Genomic DNA, 19,880 nt, shown 5'->3' with positions numbered 1-19,880 from the left:
CGAAATAAAAGTCAAACCATTCTTTGGCTAATTAGAGCTCTGATAAAACTAGAAATGTCAACATTAGTTGAACAAGCGTAGTATTTTCTAATCAGTAAAGGTAAATATAAAAATAGTATCTAGATAATACACACACAATATATGACATTTTTCGCTGTCTATCAAACATCTGACAATAACTTCAATTAGTTAGTTCCAAGAGCCGTTGGCACGAAAATTTGTCGAAAATAACTGAGAAAGAAAATAGCCTAGCTTGACATTAATATTACACTGATTCAAATAATCCTACCTCAATTTATATTCCCTTCTTTTCTCTGAATCTTCCAGTTTCCTATCCTATAAGCAACCATAATTAAAAGTTGTCTTCATTGTTCGATTCTTGAAAACTAACTGAACGCGCATAAGCTCGCGATAAAAAGTACGCAGGCGGGCAGTAATATAAATGCACGTTAGAAACAGTGAAAACGTCGTCATTAAAAATGTAATTACATAAGAATATATCTACACTACTCGGGACGATGCCAGGTTCAAGGTAATCAATCAAATAGAATGTAACTCGTCGGTTAAATAACACACACTATGACGTTTAGTGCCACCACAGCATGTATATTTCAATCCAATAAAATAAACGGAAGCTAGAAATGCAGAATAGAAAGAAACACACGGTCACTCTATAATAGTGATTATTAAAAATGTAACTTCTTACGTCGTCGCAGTGCGGTAACGTCGATAATGACGATAATTACATGGGGGTGAATTCCAAGAGGGAACTATCCCATTTAAGGCATCGTAAACATTTCGTTTACCTACGGTTCTTAGTAGCATCTAATGCTTCGAACGATACACTTACTTCAAAGATCATCTTTATTTTCATATTCTCATCTTCGATACTACATTTGATATGAAATAACTTCTTCTTTTGGTGAATCAAAATATACCGTAAAAAATGCTGCTAGTCATATTGCGAAGATTGATAGTATAAGACCTAACTGTTCGAAGGCACTTGATCGTTCGATCTTTCCTAACGCGAAGTTTAAGTAAGACAAATCATACCGTAAATATTGAAAATGCACGTACTACGATGGACATTCAAACTTTTCATCGCCAGCGGATATTTTTTACCGCCTACGTTGAAGTCTCCGCGGAAACGCTTTCTCTATAATTTATATACGGTCTTCGTGACGTTGTACTTGTGGAGCTACTGCCTCACGCTAATCCTGGACATTTGCTTCAACACGAGAACGCGGGACGACCTGCGTGACAATTTTAACATATCTGTCGCGATATTTATCACGAGTTACAAATATGTCAGCTTAGTCTTAGGGCGAAAAGCTATCATAAATATGTTGGATCTACTCAAGAAGAAGCCCTTTGTGCCAGAGAACAATGGGGAAGGAGAAATTCACGCGAGATACGACAATCTAATAGAGTAAGTTCTTTCTGTTCGTTGTAATATATATAATTATAAGGAAATTATTATAATGTTATTTTTTTCCTTTTTTTTTTAGAAAAGTCGCGGTGGGTTATACGATCCAAGTCACATTTTGTGTGCTTTCTTTATTAGGAATGACATTGATGTGTGACTTTAAATTGAAAAAATTAATGTTCCGCGCTTGGTTTCCTTTCGACATCACCTCCTCGTGGCTTGCGTTTTCTATGACGTTTCTCTATCAGTTCGTGGGTTTAGTGATCATATCCAATGGTGTCTGTATTTTCGACACGTTATTCGTCGGCCTATTGCTTCATATATGTTGTCAACTTGAGATGCTGGTTCATCGCTTGCACAATATCGAAGGACATGAAATTCAATCGTTAAAACACTGCGTTTGGCACCATAATAAAATATTCAGGTTCGATTCCTGTATGCTTCTATTTAAACAAATTAACGATCTGACGAAGCTAATTGAAGATTACGGGAGAAACCGAAATAAGTTTTATATTTACTGACTTTCCATTTTACGACTAAAAAGAAATATTTTAACTTAGAATAGTTAAGCAGAAGAGCTGTTAGGTGCAAAGACGTAATTGTTCCGAGAAAACCAAAGGTATCAACCATATTTTGATACTATAACAAAATTGTAGAAATGAAGAAGGGGGTTGAAAAATATATATATATATATATCGTGTCTCAAAAACGAATAAAAAGAAATTTTGATACCGCGGGATTAATCTACAACACTGGATTTTAACACGACTTAGCTATTACAAAGTGGCGAACGCGATTTGTTACTTTCCTTGCCAAAAACCTTCAGTTAAAGAAAACAATGAAGTAATACTTATCTCAATTATTTCAGGTTCGCCGATATGGTAAACAATTTTTTTAACAAATTAATGTTCGTGCAATTTGTGGAAAGCACAGTCTCGATGTGCTTTACTCTTTACGTACTAACAGACATAGAAGGCACTGCGCAATTAATAGGATGGTCTACGTACATGTTAGCCGGGATATTTCAAACATTTTACTTTTGTTGGTTCGGAAATGCAGCGAAAGTAAAGGTAGATAGATACACACGCAGATATAATACGAGCTGTCGTTTCTTTGCAAATCAATAATTTGTGGACTTTTTATCTCTGCAGAGCCTGGATATTTCTAATATGGTATATAATAGCGATTGGCCAAATTTGAGCAACGACGCCAGGAAGATGCTTGTGGTGATCATGGCACGTTCATTGACGCCTGTTGAGATTACAAGCGCCTATATTTTACCCATGAACTTGGAATCTTTCAAAGGTGTCAGTATCTATATAGAAATACATTATTTGCACAAACGTAAATTAAAAACAGTACTCAGTACACTGAGTAATTCGCCATCGATTTGGGAAAAGTCAGTTCCCCCAATTTTGTATAATTTTTGTATAATTGACTCAAATGTGACTGTCAATCTTCCAAACTATTCTATCCTTTGTAATAGGTGGTCATTGTTTGAAAATTTGCAATTAACAATGAAAATTCAGTCCACATATTGAATTATGAACTTCAAATAATGAGAAACGATACTAATTCGAAAAATATTACAAAAGACTCTGGTACGCTTAGGTTAATATAGCTTATTGCAATAAGCGAATAGTGTCAAGCCCGCGATTAGAATTCTTTTAATTTTTGTCCTTAAAATAATAGATACACGGAATAATACTGTAAATATTCTACAAAATAATTTTACGTAGATTGCCGAATGCGAGATAACATACATTGATGTTAACGACAAATGTTACATTCTTTTTCCAAACACATACTTATTTCGCGGCTTACGAAAGTTTTGTTTTATAAAGTTTCCCGTTTGTCGTAGTTGATGAAAGTTACTTACTCGGCGTACAACATGCTGCTACACAGTAAGTCATCGGAGTAGAACACATGCGGAGAATAAGTTGTATTTGTTCCTTCGTCACACAATGAAAGAATAAGGATAGAGCAATAGAAAACGAATTATTGAAACAGCGCAGTAAATTATGTACCATGCAAACACAATAAATTTCAAACACTCCTGTGAGATCCAGATAGTGCTTCCAAGGGAAGGACAATGATTATGCAAGTTTTTCTTTGATATAATACTTCTTCCTGGACTATATTTTTACGGCACACGATTATTTTCACCATGAGTTGCTACTTATCAGTTTGTTACAGAAACCTGGAAATCTACTGCGAAATACTGAACGAATCGGCAGCGTTTTTGCGATCGTAGGACTTTATAATATTCTGATAACTATGAAGGAGTTGCCAGTGTTCGACTGGATACCACACGATTTATTCTCCCACATCTCCACACGATTCTCTGGTGTATCAAACAGTCGGTATGTTATGTTCAAACAAATGATTAGGAAATGATTTTATTGTATTTTGCGATTCTTGTAACACTATTCAATAATATTTGAAATGGGTGGTTATTTTTAGATCTTAAAAAGAAATAGAAAATGCTACTACTGAAAAAATATAATAAAATGAACTGCACTGTATTTGACGTACCTAATCGCCATTCTATTTCCATTAAAAAGAAATATTTTCATAGAAATAGTTTTGCAATTACCGTTCTAATCATCTCTCTATCGAATATTCTGCTTCTTCGGTTGCTAAATACTTTCTGTTCTGCATTTGATTTGCCTTGACAAAGCAAAAATATGTTTTACTTTTACGACACGGACATCAATACTTCAATACATCAATAAATCATTTTTCGTTCTTCTATCTTTTCTAATCGCCATAAAAATGGGCAATTGACTCTTCCATAAAACTAAATGTGGACATTAGTTCTACAACCTTCTTACTTCTTAATCTTTTTAATGAGCAAAAGTGTTACATATGTATATAACACTTTACACGTGTTTCACTACTTATCAAACATGTAATAATGAGTTAAATTTTCAATTATCAATCGCACAAAAATTATTCATAACCAAATTGCAAGGTAAATTGAACAGCTTAATACAAATAACCCTACCTCAGTCTATTCTCCCTTTCGTGCACTGAAACTCCCGGTTTCCTATTCTGTAAGCACCCATGATTAAAAGTTGTCTTCCGTGCTCGACTCCTGAAACGTATAAGTTCGCGATAAAAAGTACGCTGGCGGGCAGTAATATAATTGCACGTTAGAAACTGTGGAAACGTCGTCATTAAAGATGTAATCACCAAAGGATGTACCTACACTACTCGCGACGATGCCGAGCTTAAGGTAATCAATCGGTTACAATGTAACTCGTCGGTAATATGACACACGCTATGACGTTTAGTGCCACCACAGCATGTATATTTCAATCCAATAAAATAAACGGAAGCTAGAAATGCAGAATAGAAAGAAACAAACGATTACTCTACAATAGTGATTATTAAATATGTAACTTCTTGCATCGTCGCAGCGCGGAAACGTCGATAATGACGATAATTACATGGGGGTGAATTCCAAGAGGGAACTATCCCATTTAAGGCATCGTAAACATTTCGTTTACCTACGGCTCTTAGTAGCATCTAATGCTTCGAACGATACACTTACTTCAAAGATCATCTTTATTTTCATATTCTCATCTTCGATACTACATTTGATATGAAATAACTTCTTCTTTTGGTGAATCAAAATATACCGTAAAAAAATCCTGCTAGTTATATTGCGAAGACTGATACTATAAGACCTAACTGTCCGACGGTACTTGATCGTTCGATCTTTCCTAATGCGAAGTGTTAAGTAAGACAAATCATACCGTAAATATTGAAAATGCACGTACTACGATGGACATTCAAACTTTTCATCGCCAGCGGATATTTTTTACCGCCTACGTTGAAGTCTCCGAGGAAACGCTTTCTCTATAATTTATATACGGTCTTCGTGACGTTGTACTTGTGGAGCTACTGCCTCATGCTAATCCTGGACATTTGCTTGAACGTGGAAACGCAGGACGACTTGCGTGACAATTTTAACATATCTGTCGCGATATTTATCACGAACTGCAAATTTGTCAGCTTAGTCTTAGGGCGAAAAACTATCGTAAATATGTTGGATCTACTCAAGAAGAAGCCCTTTGTACCAGAGAACAATGGGGAAGGAGAAATTCACGCGAGATACGACAGTCTAATCGAGTAAGTTCTTTCTGTTCGTTGTAATATACATAATTGTAAGGAAATTATTTAAAATACCTTTTTTTCCTTCTTTTTTCTTTTAGAAAAGTCGCGGTGGGTTATACGATCCAAGTCACATTTTGTGTGCTTTCTTTATTAGGAATGGCATTGATATGTGATTTTAAATTAAAAAAATTAATGTTCCCCGGTTGGTTTCCTTTCGACATCACCTCCTCGTGGATTACGTTTTCTATGACGTTTCTCTATCAGTTCCTGGGTTTAGTGATCATATGCGTTGGTGTCTGTATTTTCGACACGTTATTCGTCGGTCTATTGCTTCACATATGTTGTCAACTTGAGATGCTGGTTTATCGCTTGCACAATATCGAAGGACATGAAATTCAATCGTTAAAACACTGCATTTGGCACCATAATAAAATATTCAGGTTCGATTCCTGTGTGCTTCTATTTATACAAATTAACGATCTGACGAAGCTAACTGAAGGTTACGGGAGAAATCGAAATAAGTTGTATTTTTATTGATTTCTTATTTTACGGCTAGAAAGCTAAGGGTATTAATACTATTTTGATATTCTAATAAGCATATCTTAGAAATGAAGAAGGGGGTTGAAAAATATACATATGTCGTGTCTCAAAAACCAATAAATAGAAATTTTGATACCGCGGGATTAATCGACAACACTGGATTTTAACACTGCTCGGCTGTCACAAAGTGGGGAACGTCATTTGTTACTTTCCTTGCCAAAACTCTTCAGTCAAGGAAAACAGTGAAGTAATACTTATCTCAATTATTTCAGGTTCGCCGATATGGTAAACCATTTTTTTAACAAAATGATGTTCGTGCAATTTATGGCAAGCGCAGTCGCGGTATGCTTTACTCTTTACCTACTAACAGACGTACAGGACACTGCGCAATTAATAGGATGGTCTATGTACATGTTTGCCGGGATATGTCAAACATTTTTCTTTTGTTGGTTCGGAAATGCAGCGAAAATAAAGGTAGATAGATACGCACGCAGATATAATACGAGCTGTCGTTTCTTTGCAAACCAATAATTTGTGGACTTTTTATCTCTGCAGAGCCTCGATGTTTCTAACATGGTATATAATAGCGATTGGCCAAATTTGAGCAAAGACGCTAGGAAGATGCTTGTGGTGATCATGGCACGTTCATTGACGCCTGTTGAGATTACAAGCGCCTATATTATACCCATGAACTTGGAATCGTTCAAAGGTGTCAGTATCTACATATTAATACATTATTTGCACAAACGTAAATTAAAAACAATACTCGGTAAACTGAGTAATTCGCCATCGATTTGGGAAAAGTCAGTTCCCCCAATTTTGTATAATTTTTGTATAATTGACTCAAATATGACTGTCAATCTTCCAAATTATTCTATCCTTTGTAATAGGTGGTCATTGCTTGAAAATTAGCAATTAACAATGAAAATTCAGTTCACGTATTGAATTTCGACTTCAAATAGTCAGAAACGATACCTATTCGAAAAATATTACAAAAGACTCTGGTACGCGTAGATTAATATAGCTTATTGGAATAAGACAATAGTATCAAGCCCGCGATTAGACTTCTTCCAATTTTTGTCCTCAAAATAATAGATACACGGAATAATACTGTAAATATTCTACAAAATAATCTTACGTGGATTGCCGAATGCGAGATAACATTCATTGATGTTAACGACAAATGTTACATTCTTTTTCCAAACACATACTGATTTCGCGGCTTACGAAGGTTTTGTTTTATAAAGTGTCCCGTTTGTCGTAGTTGATGAAAGTTACTTACTCTGCGTACAACATGCTGCTACAGAGTAAGTCATCGGAGTAGAACACATGCGGAGAATAAGTTGTATTAGTTCCTTCGTCACACAATGAAAGAATTAGGATAGAGCAATAGAAAACGAATTATTGAAACAGCGCAGTAAATTACGTACCATGCAAACACAATAAATTTCAAACACTCCTGTGAGATCCAGATAGTGCTTCCAACGGAAGGACAATGATTATGCAAGGTTTTCTTTGATATAATATTTCTTCCTGGACTATATTTTCACGACACACGATTATTTTCACCATGAGTTGCTACTTATTAGTTTGTTACAGAAACCTGGCAATCTACTGCGAAATACTGAACGAACCGTCAGCGTTTTTGCGATCGTAGGACTTTATAATAATCTGATAACTATAAAGGAGTTGCCAGTGTTCGACTGGATACCACACGATTTATTCTCCCACAATCTCCACACGATTCTCTGCTGTATCAAACAGTCGGTATGTTGATATGTTCAAACAAATGATTTGGAAATGATTTTATTGTATTTTGCGATTCTTGTAACACTATTCAATAATATTTGAAATGGGTGGTTATTTTTAGATCTTAAAAAGAAATAGAAAATGATACTACTGAAAAAATATAATAAAATGAACTGCACTATATTTGACGTTCCTGAATATCTATTAGAATATATTTTCAGAAGGTAAACGCGATTCTATTTCCATTAAAAAGAAATATTTTCATAGAAATAGTTTCGCAATTACCATTCTAATCATCTCTCTATCGAATGTTCTGCTTCTTCGGTTGCTAAACACTTCCTGTTCTGCATTTGATTTGCTTCAACAAAGAAATCAAAGAACTATCTTTCTCTAAACTCACATGAAATTTAGTAAACATGATTTACTTTTACGACACACACATCAATACTTCAATACATCGATAAATCATTTCTCGTTCTTCTATCTTTTCTAATCGCCATAAAAATGGGCAATTCACTCTTTCTTATAACTGAATGTTGACATTAGTTCTACAACCTTCTTACTTCTTAATCTTTTTAATGAGCAAAAGTGTTACATATGTATATAACACTTTACACGTATTTCACTACTTATATAACATGTAATAATGAGTTAAATTTTCAATTATCAATCGCACAAAAATTATTCATAACCAAATTGCAAGCTAAATTGAACAGCTTAATGCAAATAACCCTACCTCAGTCTATTCTCCCTTTCGTGCACTGAAACTCCCGGTTTCCTATCCTGCAAGCACCCGTGATTAGAAGTTGTCTTCCGTGCTCGACTCCTGAAACGTATAAGTTCGCGATAAAAAATACGCTGGCGGGCAGTAATACAATTGCACGTTAGAAACTGTGGAAACGTCGTCATTAAAGATGTAATCGCCTAAGGATGTACCTACACTACTCGGGACGATGCCGAGTTCAAGGTAATCAATCAATTAGAATGTAACTTGTCAGTTAAATGACACACGCTATGACGTTTAGTGCCACCACAGCATGTATATTTCAATCCAATGAAATAAGCGGAAGCTGGAAATGGAAAATAGAGAGAAACGACCACTCTATAATAATGGTTTTTAAAAATGTAATTTCTTGCATCGTCGCAGCACGGTAACATCGATAATGACGATAATTACACGGGGGTAAATTCCAAGAAGGAGCTATTCCATTTAAGGCAGCATAAGAATTTCGTTTCCTGAGGGTTGTTAGTAGCATCTGATGCTTCGAACGATACACTTACTTCAAAGATCATCTTTATTTTCATATTCTCATCTTCGATGTTACATTTGATTGGAAATACCTTTTTCTTTTGATCAATTAAAATATACCGTAAAAAAATTCTGCTAGTGAAGACTGATAGTATAAGACCTAATTGTTCGAAGGTACTTGATCGTTCGATCTTTCCTAACGCGAAGTTTAAGTAAGACAAATCATACCGCAAATATTGAAAATGCACGTACTACGATGGACATTCAAACTTTTCGTCGCCAGCGGATATTTTCTACCGCCCACGTTGAAGTCTCCGACGAAACGCTTTCTCTATAATTTATATACAGTCTTCATGACGTTGTACATGTGGAGCTACTCCCTCACGCTAATCATGGAGATTTGCTACAACGTGGAAACGCAGGACGATTTGAGTGAGAATTTTGGCATAACTGTCACGGCACTTATCACCAGTTGCAAACTTATGAGCTTAGTCGTAGGGCGAAAAACTATCATAAATATGTTGGATCTACTCAAGAAGAAGCCCTTTGTACCAGAGAACAATGGGGAAGTACAAATTCACGCGATATACGACAATCTAATCGAGTAAGTTCTTTCTGTTCGCTATGGTATGTATAGTTGTAAGAAAATTATTTAAAATATTATTTCTTTCCTTCTTTCTTTTTTCTAGAAAAGTCGCGATGTTCTATACAATCCAAGTCACATTTTGTGTGCTTGCTTTAGTAGGAACGACATTGGTCAGTAACTTCAAATTGAAAAAATTAATGTTTCGCGCTTGGTTTCCTTTCGACTTCACCTCCTCGTGGCTTGCGTTTTCTATGACGTTCATCTATCAGTTCGTGGGTTTAATGATCATAGCCACTGGCGTCAGTATGTTCGACACGTTTTTCGCTGGCCTGTTGCTTCACATCTGTTGTCAATTCGAGATGTTGATGGATCGCCTGCACAATATCGGAGGAAATGAAATTCAATCGTTAAAAGACTGCGTTCGGCACCATAATACGATATTCAGGTTTGTTACCTGTGTGCTTTTATTTAATGAAAGTTTAACGAACTAACGAACGCTAACTGAAGGTTACGAGAGAAATCGAAATAAGTTGTATTTTTATTGATTTCTTATTTCACGACTAAAAAGCTTAGGGTATTAATACTATTTTGATATTCTAACAAGCATATCTTAGAAATGAAGAAGGGGGTTGAAAAATATACATATGTCGTGTCTCAAAAACCAATAAAAAGAAATTTTGATAACGCGGGATTAATCGACAACACTGGATTTTAACACTGCTCGGCTGTCACAAAGTGGGGAACGTGATTTGTTACTTTTCTTACCTGAAATCTTCAATTAAAAAAAACAGTGAAATAACACTTATCTCAATTATTTCAGATTCGCCGAAATAGTAAACAATTTTTTTAACAAAATGATGTTCGTGCAATTTATGGTAAGCACAGTCGCGATATGCTTTACTCTTTATCAACTAACAGAAACAAACGACAGTTTGCAAATAATTGGATGGACATCGTTCATGTTTTCCGCTTTAATTCAAACTTTCTACTTTTGTTGGTTCGGAGATGCAGCGAAAGTAAAGGTAGATACATACACACATAGATATAAAACGAGCTACCGTTTCTTCTTAAATCAATAATTTGTGGACTTTTTATCTCTGTAGAGCCTGGATATTTCTAATATGTTATATCATAGCGATTGGCCAAATTTGAGCAACGACGCCAGGAAGATGCTTCTGATAATCATGGCACGTTCATTGACACCCGTGGAGATTACAAGCGCCTATATTCTACCCATGAACTTGGAATCTTTCAAGAGAGTCAGTATCTATAAAGAAATACATTATTTGCACAAACGTAAACTAAAAACAATACTCGGTAAACTGAGTAATTCGCCATCGATTTGGGAAAAGTCAGTTCCCCCAATTTTGTATAATTTTTGTATAATTGACTCAAATATGACTGTCAATCTTCCAAACTATTCTATCCTTTGTAATAGATGGTCATTGTTTGAAAATTAGCAATTAACAATGAAAATTCAGTCCACATATTGAATTTCGACTTCAAATAATGAGAAACGATACTAATTCGAAAAATATTACAAAAGACTCTGGTACACTTGGTTAATATAGCTTATTGGAATAAGTCAATAGTGTAAAATCGCGCGATTAAACTTCTTCCAATTTTTGTTCTCCAAATAATAGATACACGGAATAATACTGTAAATATTCTACAAAATAATCTTACGTTGATTGCCGAATGTGAGATAACATTCGTTGATGTTAACGACAAGTGTTACATTTTTTTTCCAAAAAATATACTTATTTCGCGGCTTACTAAAATTGCTTACTAAAATTGTGTTTTGTAAAGTGTCCCGTTTGTCGTAGTTGATGAAAACCACTTACTCGGCGTATAACATGCTGGTACAGAATAAGTCGTCGCGGTAGACCGTATGGAGTGGATTCAGCATATCCTTTCGTTCCTTCGTCACACAATGGAAAAATTATGATAGAGGAAACAAAAAACGGTTTATTGAAACAGCGCAGTAAATTATGTACCATGCAAGCACAATAAATCTCAAACACTCAAGTGAGGTCCAGGTTATAACAGCGAGATTTTCGCGAATAATTTTCCGCATTATTTTACTAAGAATTTTCAATAATTTCAGAGCAAATCCGATTCAATGACTACTAATTGAAAAGAACAAAGACTTTATACCTGAATTTTTCTATCGAGTTACGATCAGATGGCGAAGGACTTTCCATTTGTTGTGTAATTTGTTTCAACAAAACAATACAGGACAATAAGAAGCATCTTCTAAACAGAGAGTAATACATAACGTGAAACACTAGCACACGATCTAGTTTAAACGCGTTCTTATATTATACACGTCAATAAAGCTTAGAAACAGTAGTGCAGAATTAATAGAAATACGTCGTTGCTGAAGCTATCTGCATTTCTTTCCCCGTTCATTTTTTTCTTCTCGAAATAAAAATAACCCTTCTTGGAACGACTGACTGTGCACGACGCAACGGTCTGTAAAATGACGATTTCAAGGTAGTTAAACCTAATTTTAATAAGAAATGTGAAACGCGGAAATAGGGGACGAAGCTACTTCAACGTTTTCAGAGGTATTATACTGTATGTCGTATCGTTGCATCATTAACAAACATAATGATATAGAACGTTTTACAATGGGGTAAGTGTTCCGCAAGAATATGAGTTCTATTAATACGATATATGAACTCGACGATATTCGGAGATAGCCAGTGATATCGAAGACGTTTAGAATTATATTCCACACGACACTCCTTTCATTCGTATTCATGCAATTTGTGTTTCACCATATCATCGAGAAGTCATTTATTTTGCTTTAATAAAGTAAATGGTTTATTTTTCTATCGTGACGAAATAATTGGTGTGAACGATCACTACGTTTTATCTAAATTTTTTTTTTCAATAAACAAATTAGAAACGATGTAAAATCCAAGTGGACACGCAAAGAAGAATTTTACGTCAGCTTTAGCCGATGAATTCCAATAAAAATGACTGTGCGCACGCTACAATTTTCACGTGTTCTACTTTCGATCGCCGGTTGTTTGCCACCAAGTTCGTGGACATCACCGTTCACAAAATCTTTGTACAAATTTTACACGTTGTTCGTGTGGCTTCTAATATTGTCTCTCGTGTCCGCTCAGATTTTAGATATAATTATAAATGTGGAAAATCAGGACCAATTCAGTGACAACTTCTACATCACTCTCGTGGTATTCGTCAGCGGCTGCAAATTGAGTATCATCTTAAAGCATCGTGAAAGTATCTTATCTTTGATCGAGAGCCTCGAACGCGAACCTTTCTCGCCGATGAACGACGAAGAAGAGAAAATTCAAATGAAATTTAACAAAACAAACGAGTAAGTACCTATACGTACTACTTTTCAGAATGGGTCAGGAACAATGAACATTTTTCAAATTTTCGCGGGCAAGGACAAAATTAATTTTTGAATGCATGAAAAGCAGAGATTTAAAAAAAAAACATTTGTTTAATTTCTTTCTGTCGCTGCTTGTTGTCAGACAAGAGAAATGCTGTTGAAAAATGTGATAATTTTGGTTAAGAAAAAATTAACATAGACAGGAAGGGTTTGATGTGAAAGAAACAGTACGCCAGTGGGTCAAATTTTCCAAAGGATGAAAACGTTAGATAATTAAAATTAACATTTTTACAGACGAATTGCGATTTGTTACACAATTCTGGTGGAGGTGGCTGCGATATGGATATTCGTAAGAGCGTTCCTCACGGACTTCAAGAAGAGAAAACTAGTCTTTCGAGCTTGGCTACCGTACGATTATTCGGAGCTGTTGCCATACACGTTCAGTTACGCTTACGAAGTTGCCACTTCGTTGCTGTGCTCGTGTCAAAACGTTGCTAGTGACACGCTATTCGCTGGCTTGCTGATTCAAATTAACGGCCAGTTCGAAATACTCGAGGAACGTCTGAGGAACATCGAGGAGGACTCGAATTATTCGGCGAAGCAGTGCGTCAAACATTATCAACAAATTTACAAGTTCGTGTCGAATTTATCATCTATTATGTTGTGCAATAAGTTCGTTTGCCTTTACGTGCGAATTTATTACACATCGAACATTTTACCAGCTTAAAAGGACAGCAAACAGGTTTAATTAACAAACTTATTAACAAAGCATATGCTGAATTGCTACAGATTCTCTAAAACGGTGAACGAGAAATTCAAAATAATACTTTTCTTGCAATTTTGTACGATCGCATTTACGCTATGCTTTAATCTCTACCGAATGACCAACATAACGATGCTTTCTAAATTTCTGGAGGCGTCGCTTTTCCTAGTTCGCATTATAGCGCAGATACTGTATTATTGCTGGTTCAGTAACGAAGTGAAATTGAAGGTTCGTTATCGAAATAGAAGAACAAGACAGACATAAATATACCAATTTTTGGTTAAACGTTTCGCGCAATATCTTTTCACTGCAGAGCCTTCAGGTGCCTGCCATGATATTTAAGAGCAATTGGGCATCGTGGGATACGAAAACAAAGAAGATTCTCTTAGTGATCATGACACGAGCGACACATCCTATAGAATTTACGAGTGGCTACCTGGTAACATTGAACATCGATTCTTTCGTAGCGGTTAGTATTTAAATGTATATTACGAATTATTCCATTTTCATCAGCGTGCATAATTATCTGTCGAATTATTTCTCTTAAAAGAGCACGTTTCAAACTGAACTTTCTTCTTTGTATATTTTTCGCTACACGTTTCCTTCGAATAACGCATAGCTCGAGAGGGAAGTAATCAAAGTGGGCAAATTGAAATGATACACCGTGATAAAAGCCTATGTATTACGTCTGACTTTATAATGCGACATTCTAAAATCAATGCAAAAATCGTTGCTTCTTTATTACAGCTGATGAAAACCTCATACTCAGTTTTTAACTTGTTGCAACAAACTAAATGACGATACGAAGTGAAAGAGCAGCGGATCTTGACATTATATCTTTGGATTTTTCTGGATGAGTACGTTCTGCAAGTGTACCGAGGCATGTAGAGTACATAGCAATAAACTTTATATCGTGAAATGCTAATCCATAAATACTTGCCTGATCATAGAGGAAAATACGTTAGACGTTGGTCCTTTCTCACCTATTGGAAAAGCATACGCGTACGATGCTCCACTTTTCAGTAAAAATTCTCTCAACCAGTTTATGGAAACTATCTCCCGGTCGTTCCCTTTTATGAAACACTATCGGAGGTAAATATTTGCATTGCGTCAGCTCGCAGCAGAGGATAATTTGAAGGGACGCGGACGATCCATTATTATTTCAACAGTAATTATACATACGATGACACCGTGTAACACGGTACTTTTACAATAACAATACGTATCAGCAAAGGGTAAGTTGCAGTAGAAAATAAGTCTATCGAAGGAAATAAGAGGGAATTGATACTTTACAATCGTCAGTCACGTTTCAAACTTGGAGCAGAAGCTGCTCAAAAGTGGTGTATAGGCCTGTTCTTTCTACATTTTCGATCATTTCTTTATACAATTACTATACCTATTAGTATAATAAAGTAAGAGTCAGTTAAATAAAAAAGTACGTGATAATAAAAAATTGTCACTTCAACGATACATATAATGCGGTGAACATTTTTGCTGCTCTCATTATGTGGCTGCTTTCCACCCCCTTCGTGAAAAATACCCCTCAAAAAATTTTTGTACCAGATTTATACAGTATTGCCATTCCTGTTCCTGAATAGTTTAGTTGCTGTTGAATAATTTATTCAAATATTATATCTAATATACAATGTAGAAAAACATGGAAGATTTCAGCGATAATATTCCCGTGACGGTGATACTGTGTCTCCACAACCCCCAAAGTTTTCATTTTCATTTTACTGATATATCGTGAGAACTTCCTATTTTTTTTTAATAAACCTGAACGAATCGGCGGCGTTTTTGCGATCGTGAGTCTATATAACGATCTGTTAACTATGAAGGAAGTACCGGCGTTCAACTAGATGATGTGCGATTTATTCTCACACAATTCCTACACGATGTTCCTGATATATGTTGATATGTTCCAGCAAATGATTAGGAAATGATTTTATTATATTTCGCGATTCTTGCGACACTATCCAATAATATTTGAAATGGATGGTTATTTTTAGAACTTAAATAAATAGAAAATGATACTACGGAGAAGACATAATAAAAAAAATGCACTATATTTGAGTACTATATTTGACGTACCTGAACATCACTTGGAGTATATTTTCAGAAGGCAAACACAATTTTATTTCTATTAAATAGAAATATTTTCATAGAAATAGTTTCGCAATTACTATTGTAATCATCTCTCTATCGAATGTTCTGTATGTTCGGTTGCTAAAGCTTTCCTGTTCTGCGTATGATTTCCTTCAACAAAGCACATCAAAGGACCATCTTTCTCTAAACTCACATGAAATTTAGTAAACATGTTCTATTTTTACGACATACACACAATTACATCAATACATCAATAAATCATTTCTAATTTTTCTATCTATTCTGATCGCCATCTTTTTCATAAAACTGAATGTTAACATTAGTTCAACAACCTTCTTATTTTTTAATCTTCTTAATGAGCAAAAGTGTTACATATGTATACAGGGTGGTTGGTAACTGGTGGTACAAGCGGAAAGGGGGTGATTCTACGCGAAAAAAGAAGTCGAAAATATAGAATAAAAATTTTTCGTTTGAGACTTTTTTTCGAGAAAATCGACTTTGAATTTTCGCTTGGTACGCGTGCACTTTATCACGACCCGTTATAACGGATCTCACTGTAGATCGTTGTCTCGATGGAAAAATTTAAAAAACAAAAAAAAATTTTTTTAAAAATTTTATTCTATATTTTCGACTTCTTTTTTCGCGTAGAATCACCCCCTTTCCGCTTGTACCAACAATTACCAACCACCCTGTGTAATACAATACGCGTATACACAATACACGTATTTAACTTATGAAGCATGTAACAATGAGTTAAATTTTCGATTATCAATCGTTCAAAAATTGTTCATAACCAAATTGCAAGCTAAATTGGACAGCTTAAAGCAAATAACCTACCTCAGTCTATTCTCCCTCTCGTGCACTGAAACTCACGGTTTCGTATCCTGTAAGCACCCACGATTAAAAGTTGTCATCCCTGTTCAGCTCTTGAAACGTAACTAAACGCGTATAAGCTCGCCATAAAAAGTACACAAGCGGGCAGTAATATAATTGCACGTTAGAAACAGTGGAAACGTCTTCATCAAAGATGTAATCACCTAAGGATGTACCTACACTACTCGGGACGATGCCGAGTTCAAGGTAATCAATCAATTAGAATGTAACTCGTCGGTTAAATGACACACGCTATGTCGTTTATTGCCACCACAGCATCTATATTTCAATCAAATGAAATAAACAGAAGCCAGAAATGCAATAGAAAGAAACAAACGGCCACTCTATAATAGTGATTATTAAAAATGTAACTTCTTGCATCGTCGCAGCGCGGTAACGTCGATAATGACGATAATTACATGGGGGTGAATTCCAAGAGGGAACTATCCCATTTAAGGCAGCGTAAACATTTCGTTTACCTACGGCTATTAGTCGCATCTAATGCTTCGAACGATACACTTACTTCAAAGATAATCTTTATTTTCATATTCTCATGTTCAATGTTACATTTGATTGGAAATAATTCTTAATAGAATAGAAGAATAATTCTTCTTCTGAACAATTAAAATATACCGTAGAAAAATCCTGCTAGTGATTATTGCGAAAAGTGATACTATAGAACCTAACCGTGCGACAGGTACTTGATCGTTCGATCTTTCCTAACACGAAGTGTAAGTAAGACAAATTACACAGCAAATATTGAAAATGCACGTACTACGATGGACATTGAAGCTTTTCATCGCCAGCGGATATTTTTTACCGCCCACGTTGAAGTCTCCGACAAAACGCTTTCTCTATAATTTATATACGGTCTTCGTGACGTTGTACTTGTGGAGCTACTGCCTCACCCTAATCCTGGACATTTGCTTCAACGCGAGAACGCGGGACGACTTGCGTGACAATTTTAGCATATCTGTCACGATACTTATCACGGGTTGCAAATTTGTCAGCTTAGTCTTAGGGCGAAAAACTATCATAAATATGTTGGATCTGCTCAAGAACAAGCCCTTTGTGCCAGAGAACAATGGGGAAGGAGAAATTCACGCGAGATACGACAATCTAATAGAGTAAGTTCCTTCTGTTCGTTGTAATATATATAATTGTAAGGAAATTATTATAATATTATTTTTTTCCTTTTTTTTTTTTAGAAAAGTCGCGGTGGGTTATACGATCCAAGTCACATTTTGTGTGTTTTCTTTATTAGGAACGACGTTGATGGGTGATTTTCAGTCGAAAAAATTAATGTTCCGCGCCTGGTTTCCTTTCGACATCACCTCCTCGTGGTTTGCGTTTTCTATGACGTTCCTCTATCAGTTCGTGGGTTTAGTGATCATATCCAATGGTGTCTGTATTTTCGACACGTTATTCGCCGGCCTATTGCTTCACATATGTTGTCAACTGGAGATGCTGGTTTATCGTTTGCACAATATCGAAGGAAATGAAATTCAATCGATAAAACACTGTGTTTGGCATCATAATAAAATATTCAGGTTTGTTTCCTGTGGGCTTCTATTTAAACAAATTAACGATCTGACGAATGTAATTGAAGATTACGGGAGAAACCGAATTAAGTTGTATCTTTATTGATTTTCTATTTTACGACTAAAAAGAAATATTTTAACTTAGAATAGTTAAGCAGAAGAGCTGTTAGGTGCAAAGACGTAATTGGTTATGTTCCGAGAAAACCAAAGGTATCAACCATATTTTGATACTATAACAAAATTGTAGAAATGAAGAAGGGGGTTGAAAAATATATATATGTATATCGTGTCTCAAAAACGAATAAAAAGAAATTTTGATACCGCGGGATTAATCGACAATACTGGATTTTAACACGGCTTAGCTGTCACAAAGTGGGGAACGTGATTTGCTACTTTTCTTGCCTAAAATCTTCAGTTAAAGAAAACTGTGAAATAACACTTATCTCAATTATTTCAGTTTCGCCGATATAGTAAACCAATTTTTTAACAAATTAATGTTCGTGCAATTTGTGGAAAGCGCAATCTCGATATGCTTTACCCTTTACCTACTAACAGACATAGAAGACACTGCGCAATTAATAGGATGGTCTTCGTTCATGTTTGCCGCCATATTTCAAACTTTTTACTTTTGTTGGTTCGGAGATGTAGCGAAAGTAAAGGTAGATAAATACACACGCAGATATAATAAGAGCTGTCGTTTCTTTGCAAATCAATAATTTGTGGACTTTTTATCTCCGCAGAGCCTGGATATTTCTAATATGGTATATAATAGCGATTGGCCAAATTTGAGCAACGACGCCAGGAAGATGCTTGTGGTAATCATGGCACGTTCATTGACGCCTGTTGAGATTACAAGCGCCTATATTTTACCCATGAACTTGGAATCTTTCAAAGGTGTCAGTATCTATATAGAAATACATTATTTGCACAAACGCAAACTAAAAACAATACTCGGTAAACTGAGTAATTCGCCATCGATTTGGGAAAAGTCGGTTCCCCCAATTTTGTATAATTTTTGTATAATTGACTCAAATATGACTGTCAATCTTCCAAACTATTCTATCCTTTGTAATAGATGGTCATTGTTTGAAAATTAGCAATTAACAATGAAAATTCAGTCCACATATTGAGTTTAGACTTCAAATAATGAGAAACGATACTAATTCGAAAAATATTACAAAAGACTCTGGTACACTTGGTTAATGTAGCTTATTGAAATAAGTCAATAGTGTAAAGTCGCGCGATTAAACTTCTTCCAATTTTTGTTCTCAAAATAATAGATACACGGAATAATACTGTAAATATTCTATAAAATAATCTTACGTTGATTGCCGAATGTGAGATAACATTCATTGATGTTAACGACAAGTGTTACATTTTTTTTCCAAAAAATATACTTATTTCGCGGCTTACTAAAATTGCTTACTAAAATTGTGTTTTATAAAGTGTCCCGTTTGTCGTAGTTGATGAAAGTTGCTTACTCGGCGTACAACATGTTGCTACAGAGTCAGTCATCAGAGTAGAACACATGCGGAGAATAAGTTGTATTAGTTCC

General features: G+C 35.3%; 3 protein-coding genes across 3 annotated transcripts; all 3 read left to right on the top strand.

The window, feature by feature from the left end:
- The first annotated feature begins 1,415 nt into the window (after positions 1 to 1,415).
- On the top strand, positions 1,416 to 2,967 carry LOC117162043 (odorant receptor Or1-like). Its single transcript, XM_076622892.1, has 4 exons — positions 1,416 to 1,931; positions 2,295 to 2,496; positions 2,578 to 2,825; positions 2,913 to 2,967. The coding sequence occupies exons 1-4, from the start codon at positions 1,567 to 1,569 to the stop codon at positions 2,965 to 2,967; spliced, it is 870 nt and encodes a 289-aa protein (XP_076479007.1). The 5' UTR covers positions 1,416 to 1,566.
- A 2,366-nt stretch (positions 2,968 to 5,333) lies between these two features.
- LOC117162041 (uncharacterized) lies at positions 5,334 to 11,798 on the top strand. Its single transcript, XM_033343857.2, has 9 exons — positions 5,334 to 5,563; positions 5,647 to 5,988; positions 6,361 to 6,562; positions 6,644 to 6,857; positions 9,435 to 9,690; positions 9,776 to 10,117; positions 10,493 to 10,694; positions 10,776 to 11,023; positions 11,780 to 11,798. Exons 1-9 carry the CDS (start codon positions 5,343 to 5,345, stop codon positions 11,796 to 11,798), a joined length of 2,046 nt encoding a protein of 681 aa, XP_033199748.2. The 5' UTR covers positions 5,334 to 5,342.
- An 858-nt stretch (positions 11,799 to 12,656) lies between these two features.
- Positions 12,657 to 19,880, top strand: LOC117162040 (uncharacterized). Its single transcript, XM_076622891.1, has 9 exons — positions 12,657 to 13,024; positions 13,337 to 13,714; positions 13,832 to 14,033; positions 14,119 to 14,274; positions 17,844 to 17,911; positions 17,993 to 18,334; positions 18,783 to 18,984; positions 19,066 to 19,221; positions 19,789 to 19,880. The coding sequence occupies exons 1-9, from the start codon at positions 12,657 to 12,659 to the stop codon at positions 19,846 to 19,848; spliced, it is 1,932 nt and encodes a 643-aa protein (XP_076479006.1). The 3' UTR covers positions 19,849 to 19,880.

This window comes from Bombus vancouverensis, chromosome 11 (genome assembly GCF_051014615.1).
Source record: "Bombus vancouverensis nearcticus chromosome 11, iyBomVanc1_principal, whole genome shotgun sequence".
Classification (NCBI taxonomy): Eukaryota; Metazoa; Arthropoda; class Insecta; order Hymenoptera; family Apidae; genus Bombus; species Bombus vancouverensis.
This window is presented reverse-complemented; position numbering and strand designations above follow the sequence as displayed.

Coding starts and splice junctions, on each gene's coding strand:
- LOC117162043 (XM_076622892.1), top strand. CDS start 1,567: ATGACATTGATGTGTGACTTTAAATTGAAAAAATTAATGTTCCGCGCT. Junction 1,932..2,294: donor TACGGGAGAAACCGAAATAA/GTTTTATATTTA, acceptor CAATTATTTCAG/GTTCGCCGATATGGTAAACA. Junction 2,826..2,912: donor TCGCCATCGATTTGGGAAAA/GTCAGTTCCCCC, acceptor CCTTTGTAATAG/GTGGTCATTGTTTGAAAATT.
- LOC117162041 (XM_033343857.2), top strand. CDS start 5,343: ATGCTAATCCTGGACATTTGCTTGAACGTGGAAACGCAGGACGACTTG. Junction 5,564..5,646: donor AGATACGACAGTCTAATCGA/GTAAGTTCTTTC, acceptor TTTTTCTTTTAG/AAAAGTCGCGGTGGGTTATA. Junction 6,858..9,434: donor TAAATTAAAAACAATACTCG/GTAAACTGAGTA, acceptor ATTTATATACAG/TCTTCATGACGTTGTACATG.
- LOC117162040 (XM_076622891.1), top strand. CDS start 12,657: ATGACTGTGCGCACGCTACAATTTTCACGTGTTCTACTTTCGATCGCC. Junction 17,912..17,992: donor AGATACGACAATCTAATAGA/GTAAGTTCCTTC, acceptor TTTTTTTTTTAG/AAAAGTCGCGGTGGGTTATA. Junction 18,335..18,782: donor CATCATAATAAAATATTCAG/GTTTGTTTCCTG, acceptor CAATTATTTCAG/TTTCGCCGATATAGTAAACC.